At 43.4% G+C, this 22,029-nt stretch overlaps 1 protein-coding gene across 1 annotated transcript; it reads left to right on the forward strand.

Moving 5' to 3' along the window:
* The first annotated feature begins 74 nt into the window (after nt 1-74).
* Nucleotides 75-21,819, forward strand: ribc1 (RIB43A domain with coiled-coils 1). Its single transcript, XM_003216908.4, has 8 exons — nt 75-221; nt 4,689-4,813; nt 11,436-11,517; nt 13,852-14,196; nt 15,061-15,179; nt 15,923-16,150; nt 19,485-19,651; nt 21,463-21,819. The coding sequence occupies exons 2-8, from the start codon at nt 4,697-4,699 to the stop codon at nt 21,542-21,544; spliced, it is 1,140 nt and encodes a 379-aa protein (XP_003216956.2). The 5' UTR covers nt 75-221; nt 4,689-4,696; the 3' UTR covers nt 21,545-21,819.
* The last annotated feature ends 210 nt before the right edge of the window (nt 21,820-22,029 follow it).

The following is a 22,029-nucleotide window of genomic DNA, read 5'->3' on the forward strand; positions in this document are numbered from 1 at the left end:
CTGATAGGTTACCGCTGTCGTGTAAATTTTGCATATGGAGCTCGTCCCCTTTCCGGCCTCATCTCAGTAAGGAACCTTCTTCCTGAGGGAAGCTCCGCCTACCCCGAACTTCTCACTGTGCTGATAGGTTCGAGCACAGCCAATGAGACCTTTCCAAAGGTGACGTGCTTTAGGATGGCTTGTTGTCACAGCAACCATAAAGCAAGCGCCGTCTAGAAAAGGTGAGTTTGAGAGCTCTTCCACACAGCTGAATAAAATCCCACAGTATCTGCTTTGAACTGGGTTATATGGCAGTGTAGACTCAGATAACCAAGTTCAAAGCAGGTATTGTGGGATTTTCTGCCTTGATGTTCTGGGATATAGGGCTGTATGGAAGAGCCCTCAGGAGGGTCGGACAGCGCTGGGGAATGGGGCTCTGCTCAGGCTCCTTACACTTGATGGGACTATAAAGCTCAGCAGCCCTGGCCTGTTGAGAGATGCTGGGAGGCTCAGTTCAGAGGCAGAATTATAGCATCATATTAACTACCATAGCTCAATGCTATAGGATACTGATATTTGTAGTTTTCTGAGATATGTCCCCATTACTGTCGGAGGGCCCCTCCATACAACCATGTAACCCAGAATATCAAGGTAGATAATCCACAATATCTGCTTTAAACTGGTTTATCTAGATCCACACTGCCATGTAACCCAGAATATCAAGGCAAATAATCCACAATAATTATAATTATAATTATAATAAAACTTTATTTATACCCCGCCACCATCTCCCCGCAGGGACTCGGGGCGGCTTACATGGGGCAGAGGCCCAAACAACATAGAACAAAACATAGGCAACATAATACAAATCACACTATAAAAAGATAAAACAGTAATACAATATATCAATTAAAACAAAAATACAGGATAAAATTGCATTTAAAACACATAAATGGTAAAATCGTAGTAAAAACGGGATAGATTATTAAAAACCCTCTGGGGCTGATTAATTAATGACTGTATCTCCAAAGGCCTGCCGAAACATCCAAGTCTTCAGTTTTTTCCTGAAGGAAGGTAGAGAGGGAGCCAACCTAATCTCCCTGGGGAGGGAGTTCCAGAGTCGGGGGGCCACGGCCAAGAAGGCCCTCTCTCTCGTCCCCACCAAATGCAGTTGTGAGGAGGGTGGAAGTGAGAGAAGGACCTCCCCGGAAGATCTCAGCGATCGGTAGGTTCATAGGGGACGACGCGGTCACGAAGATATCTGCTTTGAACTGGGTAATCTGAATCCACATAATCGAATCCAATGTGGATTTTATGCAGGTGTGTGGAAGGGGCCATAGGTGCCACAACAAGCTACGAATCCCAGGATTCCATAGGATGGAGCCATGACAATTAAAGTGGCTCATCTGATTAGAACTGGATTATATGAGTCTACACTGCCATATAATCCAGTTCAAAGCAGATAATCTGGATTTTATATGGCAATGTTTTTGTTGTTTATTCGTTCAGTCACGTCTGACTTTTCGTGACCTCATGGACCAGCCCACGCCAGAGCTCCCTGTCTGCTGTGGCCACCTCCAGCTCCCTCAAGGTCAAGCCAGTCACTTCAAGGATACCATCCTTGCCCTTGGTCAGCCCCTCCTTCTTTTTCCTTCCATTTTCTCCAGCATCATTCTCTTCTCCAAGCTTTCCTGTCTTCTCATTATGTGGCCAAAGTACTTCATCTTTACCTCTAACATCATTCCCTCCAGTGAGCAGCTGGGCATTATTTCCTGGAGGATGGACTGGCTGGATCTTCTTGCGGTCCAAGGCACTCTCAGGATTTTCCTCCAGCACCAGAGTTCAAAAGCATCTATCTTCCTTCGCTCAACCTTCCTTGTGGTCCAGCTCTCACATTCATAGGTTACTACAAGGAATAATATCGCTTTTACTATGCAGACCTTCATTGCCAGTGTGATGTCTCTACTCTTCACTATTTTATCCAGATTGCTCATTGCTCTCCTCCCAAGAAGTAAACGTCTTCTGATTTCCTGGCAATGTAGAAAGGGCAGGATCTAAGCCTGAGTACCCTTTATTTTAAATTCAGAAATCTGAAATGCTCCGAAACCATCCACATAGGTTCAATATACTATACCATGCACAACATTTATTTTTTAAAATATAGTGTATAAAATTATTTTCAGTCACCAGGTGTATAAGGTGCATGTGAAACATCATTAAATGTTTAAGCACAGTTTCAGATGGCCCATCCCTATGGCACGGCTTTAAAAGTAGTTTGCTTGAGATACTGGAAAACCACAAGCATTTAGCATAGTAAAAATTAAAATAGATTAGTATACAGACAGTCCCGAAGTTATGGACAATAATAATAATAATAATAATAATAATAAGACTTTATTTATTTCCCGCCCTATCTCCCCAAGGGTACTCAAGATAGGTTCTTTAGGTTTGTTCTTAAGTTGAATTTGAATGTAAGTTGGAACTTCTGGGAAGGCCTTGCTCTCGGTCCCGCCTGCTTTGCAGGCACGACTGGCGGGGATGAAAGACAGGGCCTTCTCAGTGGTGGCCCCGTGGCTATGGAACTCCCTCCCCAGGGAGATCAGATCAGTTCTCTCCCTCTTTATCTTCCACAAGAAAGTGAAGACATGGTTCTTCAACCAAGCTTTTGAAAACCTGGTGCAGCAATAGATATGAAAGACTCGGAATTTGACCAATGGAACGCCCCGGACCTTGCTCTTGGATTACGTGATGCTGATGGTTTTAATTGAGTTTTATTGTAAATTAATGTGTATTTAAATGACTTTTCTGTAATTCTTTGTAATTGTTTTAAACAAAATTGAATTATTGCCATGTTATAAGCCACCCTGAGTCCCCTACAGGGTGAGAAGGGCGGGTAAAAATATAGTAAATAAATAAATATGTACATTTTTAAGTGAAACTCCTGCCAAATGTATATATGTATTAGCCTTGCCCCTGCTCAGAAGATTTCCCCTCACTTTCTGTCCCTGTGATTGGATTTTGAGAAATGTGACTTCTTGTGGAAACAAGGATTGAAGAAAAAGCTCCAGGTACCTTCTACACTACCATATAATCAAGTTCAAAGCAGATAATCTGGATTGTATATGGGAGTGTTGAAGGGGCCTCAATGGAGACATATTTTCCCTCATAAGAATTCTTCCAGGAGTGAATTTCCCTTCCAAGGGGGAAGATTTATCTCACTTTCTGTTGTCTCGGCTTTATTCTTAACTAGAAGTCATTTGAAAGTTGGATGTTTGTAACTCGGGGAGTACAAGCATTTTGTTTAATAAAATTAAAATAGATTGTTTTGTACAGTATAGGAAATTCAGTGTGATTTAATGGTCTGACTGAGATTCAAACCCATTTTCAGCCTTGAAACCCCCTACTTTGACTACCATAGCTAAATGCTAGGGATCATGGGATTTGTTGTTTGATGAGGCACCAGTACTCTTTGGCAGAGAAAGCTAAAGCTCTTCTAAAAACATAACTGTCATGATTCCAAAGCATTGGGCCATGCCAGGAAAACATAGTGTCAAACTACATTCATTCTGCAGTGCAGATGCACCTTAAAAGACCTTGAGCATGTTACCTTCTTTCAACCTCAGAGGAAGGCAATGGCAAACCTCTTCTAAACAAATCTTGCCAAGAAAAAATCATGGTAACTGTTGCTTTCAGGTTGCCATGAGCTAGAAATGACTTGAAAGCATACAACAACGTATAGTGCGCACTAGTATAAATAATAATAATTTTTAAAACATAAATCGTCTGGCTTGATGCAAGGACATTTTGTGCCGGGCCTCCTCCCTTCCCTTCTAACAACATTGCATATGGAGAGGGAGACATTTTGATAGCATGTGAAGCTCTTCCTAGGCCCCTTCCACACAACTGAATGAATTCCCGCATTATCTACTTTGAACTGAAATGTATGGCAGTGTGGACTCAGATAACCCAGGGCCCTTCCACACAGCTCTATATCCCAGAATATCAAGGCAGAAAATCCCACAATATCTGCTTTGAACTGGGTTAGCTAAGTCCACACACAGATAATGTGGTATTTTCTGCCTTGATATTCTGGGATATAGAGCTGTGTGGAAGGGCCCTTAATGAGTCAGATTATTAGTTTCTTTGGGATGAGCAATGTGTGACCCTCCAGATGTCTTCAATGTGACCTAGGATAGGGATTATTTTCATGTTGTCAGAATATTTATTATTAATACATTTCTTGTTAAGCCTTTATTTTTAGTAGTCCATGGGTGCAATCAGTTCAGGTCCCAGCTACACTGACCATTTAATGGAATTCAAACTGTACTATATGGTAAGTATAGACTCCTATAATGCAGTTTAACTTCACTGAACGGCATATAAGTCTACACTAACCATGTAATGCAGTTCAAGCTGCATTAAATGGTCAGTGTGAATGGAGCGTCAGTTTCCTATTGAATAAGAGCTGAAATTATGTTTGAAATTACTCACTCTGGCCCCTTCCACACAGCTGTATAAAATCCACATTGAACTGGAATATATGGCAATGCGTACTCAGATAACCCAGTTCAAAGCAGATACATGTCAGTGTGGACTCAGATAATCCAGTTCAAAGAAGATATTGTGGTTTATCTGCCGTGATATTCTGAGTTATATGGCTGTGTGGAAGGGCCCTCTGTCTTACATACAAGCCTATCCTTCAATTACAGGTGCAGAGATGTATAAAGTGGACATTCAGGCAGATACAAAAGATGCAGCTGTTATCGAAGCCCGCAGGAATCAAGAGAAGCAAAGACAGAGCCGCATTTTTAATGCTCGCTACTGCAAAATGGGGGTGAGTTCTGCTGCTTGGTGGAAAACTATTGGAGCCTCTAAATAGCCACAGAAGTTATTTTTATGCATAAAGTCTCCTTGATATGAACATCCCTTTCTAGAGGAATTATTTGGTCAATGTCTTCTTCTTCACATTTATTTATATAGTGCCATCATTGTACATTGCATTTTACAAGTAAAAGAACATGTAAACAGTTCCCTGCCCTCAGGCTTACAGTATAATTAAGACATAACATAAAAAGGAAAACGGAATAGTTGGTTATGTAAAATGGAATTAAGTCCGGCAGATACTGCCTCTTCTTTCTCTCCAAAGCCACAGCAGAGGCAACTCAAATGTAGGGAGAACCTTTCATCTGTTTTTGAGCCTGAGGAGGAGGGATTCTTGTCTGCTTCTCTCTTTCACATCTTACTCTTCTTCTCTTAGGCGATCCCTCGACGTTCGAGGACGATGGTCTTCCAACCTTGGTATCTTGGGCGTGTGTTCTTAGGTGACTGAAGAGACCGATTCTTGACCCGCATATTCTCCCGCAGTGAGGACATCGGTTTCCAGGTGGAAGGCGGTCCCGGTCGGGGTTAGCTTGACGCTCCTTCCTCTTGGCACGTTTCTCCCTTAAGCCCTCCGTTCGTGCCTCTTCAAACTCCGCAGCACTGCTGGTCACAGCTGACCTCCAATTAGAGCGCTCAAGGGCCAGGGCTTCCCAGTTCTCAGTGTCTATGCCACAGTTTTTAAGGTTGGCTTTGAGCCCATCTTTAAATCTCTTTTCCTGCCCTCCAACATTCCGTTTCCCATTCTTGAGTTCAGAGTAGAGGAGCTGCTTTGGGAGACGGTGATCGGGCATTCGGACAACGTGGCCAGTCCAACGGAGTTGATGGCGTAAGAGCATCGCTTCAATGCTGGTGGTCTTTGCTTCCTCAAGCACGCTGACATTTGTCCGCCTGTCTTCCCAAGAGATTTGCAGGATTTTCCTGAGGCAACGCTGATGGAAACGCTCCAGGAGTTTGGTGTGACGTCTGTACACAGTCCACGTTTCGCAGGCATAGAGCAGGGTTGGGAGGACAATGGCTTTATAAACAAGCACCTTGGTCTCTCTACGGATGTCCCGGTCATCAAACACTCTCTGCTTCATACGGAAAAATGCTGCACTCGCAGAGCTCAGGCGGTGTTGTATTTCAGTGTCGATGTTGACTTTTGTGGAGAGGTGGCTACCAAGGTAGCGGAAATGGTCAACATTTTCTAATGTTGCACCGTTAAGCTGTATTCCTGGCTTTGCAGAGGGATTAGCTGGTGCCTGTTGGAAGAGCACTTTGGTTTTCTCGATGTTCAGTGAGAGGCCGAGCTTCTCGTATGCTTCTGCGAAGGTGTTTAGAGTGGCTTGTAGGTCTTCTTCTGAACGCGCACAGACTACGTTGTCATCAGCATATTGGAGTTCTATAACAGATGTTGTGGTGACCTTGGTTTTGGCTCTCAGTCTGCTGAGGTTAAATAGCTTGCCATCTGTCCGATAGATGATTTCCACTCCGGTGGGAAGCTTCCCATCAACAAGGTGAAGTATCATAGCGATGAAGATGGAAAATAAGGTGGGGGCAATAACACATCCCTGCTTGACACCTGATTCAACCTTAAATGGGTCACTTTGGGAGCCGTTGCTGTCCAAGACTGTTGCCATCATGTCATCATGGAGGAGCCGCAGGATGTTCACAAATTTGTCAGGGCACCCGATTTTTTGGAGGATGGTCCAGAGAGCGCTGCGATTCACTGTGTCGAATGCCTTTGCAAGGTCAATGAATGCCATGTACAGAGGTTGGTTTTGTTCCCTGCATTTTTCTTGGAGCTGTCGAGCAGTGAAGATCATGTCCACTGTTCCTCTGGAGGGGCGGAAGCCATTCTGGGATTCTGGGAGGGTGTCTTCTGAGACAGGGAGAAGGCGGTTTGCAAGGATTCTTGCGAGGATTTTCCCGGCGGAGGTTAGAAGGGAGATACCACGATAGTTCCCGCAGTCTGTTCTGTCCCCTTTCTTGAAAAGGGTGATGATGGTGGCATCCTTGAAGTCTGCTGGGATTTTCTCGGTCATCCACACCTTTTCAATGAGCTGGTGGAGTTGTTGCATCAGCTCAGGTCCACCCTCTTTGAAGATTTCAGCGGGAATCCCATCAGGTCCGCTAGCTTTGTTGTTTTTTTGTTGGCTGATGGCATTGCTGACTTCTTCCAAACTAGGCAGTGCTGCAAGCTCATCCCTGGTTTGTTGTTGCGGGATTTGTGAGAGGGTCTCTTCGGCCACATTGGAGCTGCGATTCAGCAGGTTCTGGTAGTGCTCTTTCCAACGTAGTGCAATTGATGTTTTGTCCTTCAGAATTTTGGTTCCATCTGATGAGCGTAGGGGCTGTATGCCATGGTTTCTTGGTCCGTAAATGATCTTTGTGGCTTTGAAAAATCCCTGAGCGTCATGGGTATCTGCAAGGTGTTGGATTTCTTCAGCCTTCTTTGTCCACCAGATGTTCTTGAGTTCTCTGGTCCTTCTTTGGACCTCAGCTTTTGCACTGGCATAGATCTTTTTCTTGGCAGCACAGTTGGTGTCTCTCTGCCATGTTTGGAAGGCTTTCCTTTTGTTATCAATCAGCTGTTGGATCTCTTTGTCGTTATCATCAAACCAGTCTTGATGTTTCTTAGTTAGGTATCCAATGCTTTCTTCGCAGGCTGTGATGATGGAGGTCTTCAGTTTGTTCCAATGTTCCTCAACATTTTCGGGGTGTTCTGTGGGTAGATGATCTTTGAGTGTTGTTTGGAGAAGGGCTCGTTTGGAGGGCTCCTGAAGGGCTTGGGTGTTCATTTTGCGCCTTGTTTTTCTTCCTTGGAGTCTGCGTTTGGGGACGATCTTGATAGCCATCGTGGATCGGATTAGCCTGTGGTCTGTCCAGCAGTCATCAGTACCTGTCATGGCTCTTGTGAGAAGCACATCGCGGCGGTCTCTGGCACGTGTGATAACATAGTCCAGGAGGTGCCAATGCTTTGACCGAGGGTGCTTCCATGATGTCTTGAGCTTGTTTTTCTGGCGGAAGAGCGTGTTGGTGATGACAAGGTTGTGCTCTCCGCATTTGGTGAGAAGCAAGATGCCATTCGAGTTGCTATTTCCGACCCCGTCTTTTCCTATGATCCCTGGCCACAGGTCAGAGTCCCTTCCGACTCTTGCGTTAAAGTCCCCCAGGAGGATGATTTTGTCCTCCTTAGGTATCTCCGATAGGATGGTATCCAGCTGACAGTAAAATTTTTCCTTGATGTCTTCGTCAGCATCTAGAGTTGGTGCATAGGCGCATATGATGGTTGCCTGTTGGTTTTTGGCAAGGTTAATTCGGAGGGTTGAAAGTCGTTCGTTGATGCCAGTGGGTGCTTCAGTCAGGTGCTTCACCAGGTCGTTTCTGATAGCAAAGCCAACTCCGTGTATTCTTCTTCGCTCTTCTTCAGGTAGTCCCTTCCAGAAGAAGGTGTAGCCTCCCTTTTCTTCCTTCAGCTGCCCCTCTCCTGCTCTCCGGGTCTCCTGAAGGGCTGCTATGTCGATCTTGAAGCGTCCCAGCTCTCTTGCAATGAGAGCAGTCCTGCGTTCGGGGCGCTCGCTGTCAGTGTTATCTAACAATGTCCGTACGTTCCATGTTCCAAAGTTCATTTTTCTTTTTTGGCCGCAGAGTGGTGACCCCTCTGGACGCGGCAGTCCAGTCAGGGTAGGAGAGGCAGACTATGTTTAGGGCACCTTTTCTAGCCCCTTCCCCGTGTGGGGTGAGCAGAGCGGATCCTAAAAAGGGCTGCTCAGTCATGGATACAGCTGCCGGACTACTCAACTGCCTCGGTCCTTGAGGTAGAACGACTGAGTCCATATCCACCGCCCATGTGCCAGTCTGTGACTAGGGGCTTCCAGATTTCACAGTCCTGCCCCCGTCGCCACTCGCTGATCGCCATGGGACTTTTGTAGGTTTGTTTTTATTTTTGTTGGAAGACGCCTGTGCGTGATTTTTTTTAATGTGTGGAGGTCGGTGCACGGCCGGTCAACACACAGTCTTCACAGAGTGAGGTTCCAGCAGTGGTGTGGTTAACACAACGACAGTGGCTTCTCAGTCTGTTGCAGCCTTCTTCCGCCTTCACAGCCGTTGTAACATGTACCATGTTATCCTCCGCCTGCTCCGCCGTTGAGGTCTTTGGGTCTTCGGATTGTGCTTGGTCTGGAACCTCCCCTGCGGCCACTCCTGGGAGTGCATCACTCCAGTGCCCACAGGTTCATCGGAACACGCAAGCCCCCTCACCACGGCAAGGTGACAATCCATCGCATCACATCACAGCTTAATCAGGGAAATACAGCAAGAGGCCATTTAGCAGTATTATGGGCTGTTCTTTAAAGCAGAGGCAGCAATACTTATTTCATTTATATGCTGTCTTCCAAAGTGGGACCCAAAGCAGCTCACAAAATAAATCGGAAGGATGAGTTTTGGACTATGTGGCTAGAAGGTGATAATTAAAGCTGGAATTGTTCATCTTCCAAAATTACTGTTTATGTAGCAGAATAACTCATCCATTGAGAAATAAACATTATTATAATTCCCATGTGCTAGATATCCTGGGAGTAATTTACTAGTCATGGTTGTCAATCACCTGAAACTGAAGCTTGTACAGCTCAAGTTAATTTGAGATATTTAAATTTTTGGAAACTTACAAATTAACAAATATTCTGCAGCTAAAGTCCCTGTTTGACTTCTGAGATCTCACAAGTGCAAGCATTTATAAGTTTTGTTTCATAATCATTAATGGAGGAAATTTCCTATCTTAGCTATGGGGTCTGTCTGAGGAAACTTCCATCACCTCTGTGGAAAGATTCTCACTTGTCTCGCTTGTCTTCCCACATGTGGGAAGGGGAGACATGTTGGGAAGGGGGGGGGGTTCCACTGTTATGCTTGATCACTAATCAGAGGTAGCAGTGGGGGTTCCATTTAGTTGTGCTTCATACTTCTCTTTCCCCATATCCTCCCAGTGCTAGTGAAGGTACCTTAGAATCATAGAGATGGAAGGGATCACATGGGCCATCCAGTCCAACCCCATTCCATGCAGGAAAAGCACAATCAAAACACCCCCAACACAAAGCACCTTGATCAAGTCTAGAGCACTCTTACCATTGGTACTTCATTGTATGATGAGGGGGAGCCAGATGATTAAAGCCCGCATTCAATAGAACCACCTCCCTAAACACCCACATTATACCCATATTAAAGTCACTCCACTGGTTCCCAATTAGTTTCTCGACAAAGTACAAAGTGTAGGTTTTGATCTTTAAAGCTCTACATCAGTAGTTCTCAACCTGTGGGTTCCCTGATGTTTTTGCCTTCAACTCCCAGAAATCCTAACAGCTGGTAAACTGGCTGGGATTTCTGGGAGTTGTAGGCCAAAACACCTGGGGACCCATAGGTTGAGAACCACTGTTCTACACGGTTTGAGTCCAGGTTACCTCCAGGATCTCCTTCTCCCTTACAACCCATGGCCCCTTAGGACACTGAGATCCTCTAGGGCAGTGTGGTTCAACTGCTGTGAGCTGCTTGTGGCACACCAATTCATTTTGTTGGCCCTTGCCCTTCCTGAAAAGTCCACCAGCAATCAGAATTGTCTTTTCACAAATACGTCTGGCACGAGAAGAATTACAATATGTAATTCGTTTTCTTTTTGGAATATCCCTGGCCCGCACATTCCTATACTAAAGTTTGATTGACCCTCGGGTAACTAAAGGTTGGACCACGCTACCCTAGGGATGCTTACTCCAACCAGCCAGAACCTGACTGACAACCATCACCCAGAGAACCTTTTCATCTGCCGCTCCAAGACTCTGGGAAGAGCTCTGATAGTTAAAGGAGCTATTATAATTTAAAACAGAATTAAAGACCTTTCTCTTCTGCCAGCTTACCCAGTCAATTCTGAATCGTGGGTTTTGAATTTCCATTCCATTACCACAATATGTTGATTTTGTACCCTGTGTTTGGTGTATGTTTTATGATGATGTGTTCTATCTTATGTTTTTATTGTATTAATTTTATGTTCACATGTTTTAACTCTGTTGTGCCCTGCCTCAAACCATTTGGAGAGGTGGGTAACAGATAAAAAGTATTACATTATTATGATTATTATTATTTATATAGGCAGGACTGGAGTTGACAACCAACTCTGGACCCTTGGCAAAAATTTATTATACATTGTAGTCCCACCAATTGAACTTCCAATGGCAGCAAAAAATTGTACCAGGGCTTTCTAGAATGTTAGGAAACTGTATATTTTTCTAAATCAGTCATTTTTGGCTTTAAAGGTAATAACCAGTACTTCAGTTTGAGCTTAGAAACAAAAATGGATGTGCAGAAAGCCACCACAGAAGCAGGGACACATGCTTTAGATTAACAAGTTCCTGTCAACACTTACCACTTCATTCTGAATCAGATGTTGTGAAAAAGAGGAGAGTTTATGCCAAGGCAAATTTAGTGTCACAGTGCCCTCTGCTTTTAGTTGAGAGAGATGGGAAGAATTTTATATGCCATTTGCAGGGGGAAAATGTTTGTGCTGTTATCAACCTCTGTTATTATTGATGTCCCATAATCTTCTTAAGGTGGATGTTGAGAGCTTGAAAAGACAGGTGGAAGAACGAAAACTCAGAGATGAGGCAGAGAAACAACGAAGTGAAGCTTTTGGTAAAGTGGTTCTGTTTTGTTTATCTGCTAGACTTGGCTTAGGATACTGATGTGAGAAGTGACCCTGTAGTCATACCTTTATGTAAATTTGGGCCCACAAAGGTTATTTTCAAGTTCAGGAAAGTACATGATCTCAATGGGAAATAAAGCATCAGCTCAATAAGGTTTTTTTTTAGATGCAACTAGAGTAGACCCAAGGGGTCAATGGAATTTATTTGTTAACTTGTCAGTTTCCCACTGAGGCTGGTTCTGCACCAAACTGCATTATATGGTTTAGGTAAAGGTTTTCCCCTGACATTAAGTCTAGTTATGTCTGAATCTGCGGGTTGGTGCTCATCTCCATTTCTAAGCTGAAGAGCCGGTGTTGTCCATAGACACTTCCTAAGTCATGTGGCCAGCATGATTGCATGGGCCGCTGTTACCTTCCCGCAGAAGCAGTACCTATTGATTTACTCATATTTGCTTGTTTTCAAACTGCTAAGTCGGCAGAAGCTGGGGCTAATAGCAGGAGCTCACTCCGCTCCCCGGATCCAAACCGCCAACCTTTCGGTCCGCAAGTTCAGCAGCTCAGCAGTTTAACCCGCTGTGCCATCGGGGGCTCCATTATATGGTCTATGTAAGTCCATATAATGCAATGAATGCACAGCAAGAGGAAACAGTTAACCGCAATAGACTTGCTTTGGCACATCATCTTAAGTGAGAACGTAGTTCAAATCATTTGCCACATGTAGGGACCTCTTAAAGAAATGCAGAAGTTCCTCACTGGATAAATCAATATGGCAATGGCTTCTTTAAAGAAACAAAATTAAATATCTTCTATTGTGGTATCCGACCAAGTGAAATAAGGTAGCTTGCTACAAGGAGAGGCATTTTCCAGTCACATATCCAGAAGTTTGCTTGGCCAGAAGCATTATTGTCTTTTCTTTTGATTCGCCCAGTTTTTAAAACAACTTTCAAAGTTAATTTTGAACTTTTGAGGGTTGGTCTTATTTTTCCACTGCTAATGAAAGATGTTCTAAGTCTTAATTTTACTGTGCTTGTTGTCTTTTTCAGTATTTTGTGTGCATTCTCAGTTATGTCATCTGCCTATATAACATTGATTGATGGGTGTCCATATAAATATGGCAAATCAGTAAAACATATACAAGTTACCTGACTCCCTAGTGTTTATCTTTGTGAATATTTGCTGCAATACAGACAGTCTGAGCTAATTTGTGAGCTCAGTTTTTCTGCTGGGTAGATGAGAACAGAAGATTGAGCTAATGTTGTCTCTTTCAGGCCTACAGAATTAATTGGCATGATGAAGTCCTGTCTCTGTGCTGCAACACTGCAGGCATTCAGAAAAGTTGAAAAAATAGGGACACTGGTTCTTAATTCATCCTAACAAAAATCGCAGTTCTCACTTCAAAGACAAAACAGAACAGCTCATCTTCCTAGCTTTCTCATTGCGAAGATATACATAATTGGAAAGGTGTGGGCAGCGGCTATGTTAAGTTTCAGTGTAGAAGTAATTGCCGAACATAGCAAAAGTAACATTGTTTTCATGAGATGATTTCTGTTGTACTGCAGAGCTGTAGCTTTCTGCAATTATTTAGGAAAGATGTAGACAATGCCATATATTCGCATGTATAAATCAATTTCAGGTATAAGTCAATGGCAAGTTTTAAGGCCAAAATTATAAATGTCGATATGCCCCGTGGATAAATTGAGGATTATTTCACATAGGAGGGGAAAACATCTGTGCCACTGCTGCCAGTTTAGACTATTTGCAACATTGCACTGCAATGTCCAGTTTTGCTAACAAACCAGATTTAAATCAAGCATCATAAAAGACACACAGACATACATATTGTAACCTGTAACTGTGAAATGTATGGGGACACAACACACCTCATAAAAATCTTGGCATTTGTATTTTTAAGTATATGATTTCTTGCTTGTTTTAGTTACATTCATGTGACATACCTACACACTGTAGCTGACACATTAATGTATTGCAACAAACAGTTTGGAAAGGTTCTCTATGGACCTTTAAATGTTTGGGCCTACAGCTTACAGAATTGGCTATACTGGCTGAGACTTCAGATTGCTGTGTCCAAAAGATTTGGAGGCCAAAGACTTTGAAGCTCTGCTTTAAATGATGTTTACATGTTTCAAAATTCAGGATTCCCCCTCCTTCTTTCACCATTGGTGCAGAATTGCTGTTTACATATGCATATGATGCAGGAATACCCTGTCTATTACTGTAAGGGAGCACTTGTTTGTTTCAGAAAGGTATGTGGGTTCATCATTGATCTCAGTGCCTGGAAGCATCCAATGTTTTTTTCTGTGCAGATGCATACAGGGTCCGGTATGACAAGATTGCACAGATGTTGGAGGAAGAGGAGTGTCAACGTAGAAAGCAACTGAACCAGGCCATGGTGGAGTTTTGGGAGCGGGAGCAGCAGCCCTTCATGCGTCGAGAGTGGGACATCCATGACCCTGATGCAGCCCGCAAAGACTTCCCAGCCCGTGTGAGCGATGATGACCCTCGTTGTGGACCTTCCAGCATGCAGCGCTTCGATGGGGAGGACGTGAATGCTCAAGCCAAGATCAAACTGCAGAAGGAGCTAAACAAACTCACCTTGGGACATCAGATAAGTCAACGGGAAAAGGACCTTAATGACCAAAAATATGCAGGTATATTTTGACTGAGCTTGGGAAAAGTTCACTGTTTTTGAATTAAAACCCTCAAAATTTGCTAGTTAATTTAGACGAGCTTATGAAATTCTTGGAGGTGCCGTTCAAAATTATGTATTGAACCATTATGTATGTTTTGGAAGGAAGGCATGAGGCAGTCTTGCTTTTGAGCTGGTGCTATGTGTGACACTGTTACTAAATCTGAAAATGAAATAACATCCTGTTAGACAAAAGAATGGCATTCAGGGAAAAAGGGTGACTGGGAGGGATGGGACATTAACGTCCACAGCATTCTCACTCTTATCTTCTGATGCACAATTTTCCAAGAATTTTTTCTTATCTCCCCCAAGTAAATGCTTTTCAGTGGTTGCTTCCAGGTGACCATTCTGATAGAGGATTAAAGAGGTGGCAGCCCTCCACAACTAAAACCCACTCAATTGGGAAATACTGGATGATGCATCACATGCTTGTCACTGTTGTCAAAAGGACTATTGCTATTCTTGTTGTTGTGTGCTTTCAAAGCCATTTTCAACTTACGTTGATCCTGAGGTGATCCTATCATGAGCTTTTCTAGGCAAGATTTGTTCAGAGAGGGGATCTGCCATTGTTTTCCTCTGAGACTGTGATGTGCCACAGATTATCCAGTGGGTTTCATGGCCACGTGCCAATTCAGATCCTAGTCTCCAGAATTGTAGTCCAACAATGAAGCCACTACATTATGTTGACTCTTCTGTTATTCTTATAGTACCCAAAATCTCCTACCTGGCAATTTTTGCATGTGGAAAAAACAAAGGTACCCAAGTAGCTTAATACCTAGATTGCATGCCATAATACTTCTTTGCAGTTCTCCCATTTTCCTTCCAGATATTCTGGATGACAAAAAAAGAATAGAATTGGACCTGCGAGCCCTGGAATTGACACGTTTGGAGGAAGAATGTCGCAAGGCCAAGGCCATGGCAGTAGCAGACTTTAATAGAGCCCAGGTATCAGCACTCTCTCTTGGTTCCTTATCTAGAGGTCTCTTGAGGGCAAGAGTAGGTAACTTAGGCTGGTCTAAGGGCTGTGCCCTGGACAAAATGGGTTTGACTGAATGTTTCTTCAAATGGGAAGTGACAAGAACTTTACTTTTATCTTTGAAAAATAATCTGGAAGAAAAACTCTACCTTAACGTGGAGAATTGCTACTTCTACAGGCTCCTACAAGTGACACTTATTTTTGAAGGAAAGGTGTATTTTAGGGATAAAGAAGTGTTGGGTTGCATTTCATCCACCCCATAGAATCCCAGAGCTAGAAGGGAATACAATGGCCAACTAGTCCACCCATATGTCATGCAGGAATACACAATTGAAACACTCTTGAGAGATGGTCATTCAGGTTCTTGTTTAAGACCTTTAAAAAAGGAAACCACTATCCTCCAAGGCAGTTTATTCCATTGTTGAACAGCTCTTTCTTTAAAGAAAGTTCTTCCAAAGCAGAATCTCTATTCTTGCAATTTGAATGCCTTATTTCATGTGCTTGGTCCTGCTGCATGATCTCTTTTCAATTATTTAAAGATGGCTCTCATGGAACTTCTAATTCTTCATTCCCAAATAAACAAAGCCCAGACTAGAGTCAGAAGAGATTACGAAGATCCAGACCTCACTATGGCAATACCATTAAACTTAAGGGCTTGGGTAAGGAAAATACAGTCCATCAGTCCTTATCTCTCCTCCTTTGCCCCTATCAGGCTGCTGAGATTGCTGAACAGCAGCGCTTAGCCCACCAGCGGGAGCAAGATGACAACTTCACAGAGATCCACAACCATCTGACCAGTAACATCCTAATGGAAAGTCCTGACTTAGCCCAAAGTGTGATGGGGTCACACCGTGTGATCACCAGTTCCTGGAAGGGAATGACCCGTGCCCAACTGGAAGCTGTGCAGAAGACACAGGCAGAACAGTGCAAGGAGAACCAGGCAAGTGGCACAGAACACAGTGGGAAAGCAAAGGCTAGAGAGAAATTACTTACGATGAACAGCAAATAGGTGCAAATTAAAGAGCACAGGTTCTTGAATAGTAAATATGGCCTTCAATCTAGTACTCACCAGATGTTGGTTACGGGTGGTAAAGTTATATATGCGGTGCTTTTGAGCTAGTTAAGGGTTCAGGACCCTTGCAAAACTGAGAAAATTATAAATATTTTTTTCTTAAACCCAAGAAAATAGTTTCTTGGGTTAAAGAAGAGTAGTACTGGAGGACCTAGAAATCCTGCCAGAAATTGATGTGCTCAAGAACATGACCAAGAACATACTCAAGAGAGCCTTCCTGGTCTGTGGCATCTCAATTGTGGAATGGCTGTCCTTGGAGGTCCAGTTTGTGCTCTTTTTTCTGATGCAAAGCCAAAACATTCTTTAAAAATATCTTTGGGGCCTAATTTACTTTTAAAGGTACATGTTGCACACAATTATTAAATTGTGACAACCATTTAGGCTGTTGTTTTAATATGTGTATTATTACTTAAGTATTTAAATCTCACTCTATATCTGAAGATCTCAGGGTGTAGTTGTTGTTCTTGAGTGCCTTCTGATAAAAGATGACCCTGAGGCAGTAGTTTCCAGCCTGTGGGCTGCGGCGCAGAAGTGGGCTGGAAGAATGAAAATCCAGTCCGCAAACCTTCCTTTTTATTTTATTTATTTATTCATTTTAGCTCCTTTCTGCAGACCACATCAGCTCTAGATTATTAAATATGGTTTTCTGTGGGTGAGCAGATGGCAACTACCGGATGGCATATGTTCTGTAACAGAAACTAGAGGTGATATGGTCTATCCAATGCAATTTTCTGAATCAGCACCCCAAATAACCAAACCAAATCTAAAGTTGACTAAAAGCTGATTCACAACCCTTTTGGTACTAATGTTGGAGGATGGTCCTCGGTAAAGTGGGCCCTGGTCAAAAAAAAGGTTGGGAACCACTGCCCTAAGGCAACCCTACCATGAAGTTTTCTTCCCAAAAGTTGTTCAGAGGAAGGTTGCCTTTGCTTTCCTCTGTGGCTCAGATAGTATGAGTTGTCCTAGGCCAGCAAGTGGGTTTTCATGACCAAGCAGGGATTTTAAACCTGATCTCCAGGGGTTGTAGATAAATACTCAAATTAGAACTCCACATTGGCTCTCTTCTTAGGGTAACAGTGTATTATTATTCAAACCATTATTTAATCAGTATTCATAGAATTACCGTAAATTTGACAATATTAAGTTATTATTTTAAAAATCTGAATTATTATATTCAAATTATTTTGTTTGTTTAATCTGGATTGTAAAAAATATTTAAATTCTTTTATTGGTGTGCCACCCTGAGATCCAACAATAAGAGGCAAGAGATGACTATTTTAATAAATTAATCAATAGAGGATGCTAGGCCAAGGGAAGTTAGGCTACAAGATGGATTGATGCTCAGCCAGTAGTGGAAAAGTGTACTCAGTTGTGTGATGCAGGTGAGTGGGTCTTTGCATAACATGCAGAACAAGAAGGATGTATCTAATTGCTGGCTGCCCTGGACAAGACTGTATACAAGCTCATCAAAATAGGCAGAGTCATTCCCCCCTTCTACTTTTCTGTCTGCCTGATGGGCTGCCAGGGGAAAGCAATATCATTCTTGCCAAAGGTGTGAACTCAGAGGGATTTAGAAGTAAGTCTAAAGCCTGCATAAAATTGATCTGAAGGCTGCCCTGGGGCTATATGCTGTTCAGCCGTTCTCCAAGATGCAGCTCTGTTGATTGGACCAGCACTACTCAAAATGGACTGCTGCCCATCCTGGAGCTAACAGCTGCTAGTTATTGTGAATAAGATCCTCCCTACCCACAAATTACTAGGAAAAGGGAAATACGTAAACCAAAAGTGGTGAATTAGCACATGATGTAGCAGTGCTTGTTGTGGTTCCTGGACCAGTGCCAGAACCCAAGCCATTGAAATAAATAGTTGTGGTCAGTGGGCACAAATATGATACCTGTCCTTAGTACACTGGGGAAAAAACAATTGCTGGTCCTCCAGATAGCTTGGGAAGCACTGGATTAGGCACCTTACGCAACAGGGAGTCTGGCCTCTTCCCTGCAAACTTACTCCCCCCCCCCCCCCCCCAGTTTCCCATGAATACTCTTTTCTCCTAATGGCACCAATGAAATGCTACAGCCGGAGATGGAAGATAAAACTCACAGGTGGAATATGTTATTGCAAAGATACCCTATAATTTTGCAGTACAGTTCAAGCATTTTCAAAGTGTTGCATAGACACATGACACCAGATACACTTTACAACAGTCCTGTAAGGTAAACTAGAATCATAGAATCATAGAATAGTAGAGTTGGAAGAGACCTCATGGGCCATCCAGTCCAACCCCCTGCCAAGAAGCAGGAAATCGCATTCAAAGCAACCTCGACAGATGGCCATCCAGCCTCTGCTTAAAAGCCTCCAACGAAGGAGCCTCCACCACAGTCCGGGGCAGAGAGTTCCACTGCCGAACAGCTCTCACAGTGAGGAAGTTCTTCCTGATGTTCAGGTGGAATCTCCTTTCCTGTAGTTTGAAGTCATTGTTCTGCGTCCTAGTCTCCAGGGCAGCAGAAAACAATCTTGCTCCCTCCTCCCTATGACTTCCCCTCACATATTTATACATAGCTATCATGTCTCCTCTCAGCCTTCTCTTCTGCAGGCTAAACATGCCCAGCTCTTTAAGCCGCTCCTCATAGGGCTTGTTCTCCAGACACTTATCATTTTAGTTGCCCTCCTCTGGACGCTTTCCAGCTTGTCAACATCTCCCTTCAATTGTGGTGCCCAGAATTGGACACAGTATTCCAGGTGTGGTCTGACCAAGGCAGAATAGAGGGGGAGCATGACTTCCTGGGTCTAGACACTATACTCCTATTGATGCAGGCCAAAATCCCATTGGCGTTTTTAGCAGCCGCATCACATTGTTGGCTCATGTTTAACTTGTTGTCCACAAGGACTCCAAGATCTTTTTCACACGTACTGCTGTCGAGCCAGGCATTGTCCCCCATTCTGCATCTTTGCATTCCATTTTTTCTGCCTTAGTGGAGTATCTTGCATTTGTCCCTGTTGAACTTCATTTTGTTAGTTTCGGCCCATCTCTCTAGTCTGTCAAGATCGTTTTGAATTTTGAATCCCCATACTAAAACTGGATAGACAGGCCCATCAGCTAGGTTATGGGAGAGTAGATACAAACCAGTAGTAGCACAGCTGGCTTGCTTACCCTCGTCCTGGCACCAGCCTTCAAGTTCCTTCGGCTGCTTCGTCCCTACAGAGGCTACGGGAAGAAGAGCGGCAGCGGGATGCCGAGTGGGATCGACAGCGGCATTTGGCCGATCGTGCTGCCATGGAGATGGACGCTCAGGAACAGAATTTCCGCCAGCAGCTGAGGAAGGGCCTGGATGACTACAACCGGGAGCTGGCAGAGGCACAGAAGGCAAAGTGAGTAGCCCAAGGCTGGAAAGCAACACTATGTGGGAGATTAGAAAGTTGTCAAATAAAGGGCAGCAGAGTGGGAGTTTGCTCTGATTTTCATTTCAATGTGTAAGAGCTATGTCAAAGCAACCATAGCACTGAGTGTTAGAGTGGGCAATGGGTAGGACCCTAAATTTTTGGTACAGTTATTTATCCCTCCAAGCTGCTATATTAATGACCATAAAGGAGGTGGAGGTGTTTGGCTGCTCTTGAAACCTCCATGAACAGCCATACATTGATTTTGTAAGTGTTTAATCTCAGAAAATTCCGATTTTACAAATCTAAGCAGACATCCAAACATCTTGGAGTTTTCCAAAGGCAGAATACTAACTCCAGACCTGTTGCCCCCTCCCCTCCCAGCTTAGCAAAAGGAGAATGCCATTGAATGACCATGTAGTTAGGATAGCTTAGGGAATCCTCTGGTAGCATGCTCAATGCCAAAAGAATCTGGCCAACCAAAGCAGATAACCTAACCCTTTCAGCAGAGGTGGGCAAAGTAAAAGCCTTGGGTTACATGCCACCATGGGATTTTTGGGGTTTCCACCCAAAGCTTTCTTATATTTCTAGCAAACTTTTGAGCATTGTTTTTGCCACAAACTACATGGAAAGTCTTCTTTATCAAGAACCCCAGGACTCACCAAAATACCTCTGTAGTCTCTCAGATTGGCAACAAATGACACTGCCATTTTTAGAGGAACTGCAGAGGAAAAAAGGTATTTGAGCTTGCTATGGAGGAGGTGTGAAGTTGGCATGATGTACTGCACTAGAACTCTTGGGTCTAAGGTTCAAATGTCTGCACAACCATGGAAATTCAAGAAAACCCATGATAGGTCCATCATCGGCCAGAACAACTTTAAAAAAGTACAAAACAGCAACAGTGAGGGTCCAGGCTGCTAGCATGGGAAAGGAATTAGTCTCTAGCCCCCATGCAGTTGCCTTATGGAGGGCATATTTTTACAGATTGTCTTTCCAGAACATTAGTGGGCTAGAAATACTCTTGAAATGCGTAGCTCAAATTTACCTGGGAGCATAACCCTATAGTGTCCCAGTGGTGGAGAAGCGCGTTACAAACACACCCAGGTGCTTTTGTCTGATTTTCCATTGTGCCCGAGTCAAATTCTATCACTGAATACATATGCCAGTGGTGATCTGAAATACAAGGTAGAACATACCGTGTTTCCCCGAAAATAAGACAGTGTCTTATATTAATTTTTGCTCCCAAAGATGTACTAGGTCTTATTTTCAGGGGATATCTTATTTTTCCATGAAGAATTCACATTTATTGTTGAACAAAAAAATGAACATTTATTACAGTAGTTGTTATCACAAACCAACATAACCAAACCAAACGAACTGTGACTCCTGTCAAGAATTTCTTGTTACTACCATTATATTCATGTACAACTGGTATGTACATTTACCAATCCTGCATGCTCTGGTGTTTGTTTGGCAGGCGATGGGCATGCTTCCAAACAAAAACTTTGCTAGGTCTTACTGTCGGGGGAGGCCTTATATTTAGCAATTCAGCAAACCCTCTACTAGGTCTTATTTTTTGGGGATGTCTTATTTTCAGGGAAACAGGGTACCTGGTAGAAGCTCCTTCTTTGGAGGCTTTTAAACAGAGCCGGGATTACCCTCTGTTGGGGGTGTTTTAATTGTGCTTTTTCTGCATGGCAGGTGGTTGGACTGGATGGCCCTCCGGGTCTCCTCCAACTCTTGTGTTTCTCTGATTCTACCTTCTTTCCCCACAGCAAACATTTCCATTCTTTGTTTTACAGCTTACAGTATCTGGAGAAAGAAGTCTACACCAACACACCCACAGCCCACTATTACTTGCAGTTTAACACTAGCAGCCGCTGACTGGAGCATATAGGGATATTTACAGAAGTGAAGCCTCTAGAATCAATAAAAGTATTTTAATAGACAAAGAGAGCCCTCTGGTGGATGCAGGATCGAGATGCAAGGACCAAACAAAATTTTTCTCCAAGGACCGCAAACAAAATCCTGCTTGGACTAATTCACACCTTAGCACAGGGAGAATTTTAACTGGTAAACTGTTTTTTGTTTGTTTATTTGGGATGCCTACATTGGTGTAGAAAAGTCAGCTCACATGAAAAGCTGCTCTGCAGAAATGACGTGGTGTGCTATTGAGTCAACTTTGTTCAGTGTAATGTGGCTTTTAAGGTACTTGGTTTGTTTTGTAAATATGCAGAGGAATATAATCCATCACCTAGAATAGAAGGTGCAAGTCCAAGGACATATCTAAACGGCCTTTCTTTGGCGGATTAGAAGCGAACCTTTATTTGTAGTTCAGACCGGCAGGTTATGCTATCTCAAATAGTCCA

Source organism: Anolis carolinensis, chromosome 2 (genome assembly GCF_035594765.1).
Source record: "Anolis carolinensis isolate JA03-04 chromosome 2, rAnoCar3.1.pri, whole genome shotgun sequence".
NCBI lineage: Eukaryota > Metazoa > Chordata > Lepidosauria > Squamata > Dactyloidae > Anolis > Anolis carolinensis.

Bases quoted from the DNA above. Each gene is read 5' to 3' on its own strand.
- ribc1 (XM_003216908.4), top strand. From the start codon at position 4,697: ATGTATAAAGTGGACATTCAGGCAGATACAAAAGATGCAGCTGTTATC. The intron at 11,518-13,851 runs GTAAAGTGGTTC...TTTTCTGTGCAG, and splicing joins ACAACGAAGTGAAGCTTTTG to ATGCATACAGGGTCCGGTAT. The intron at 15,180-15,922 runs GTATCAGCACTC...TGCCCCTATCAG, and splicing joins CAGACTTTAATAGAGCCCAG to GCTGCTGAGATTGCTGAACA.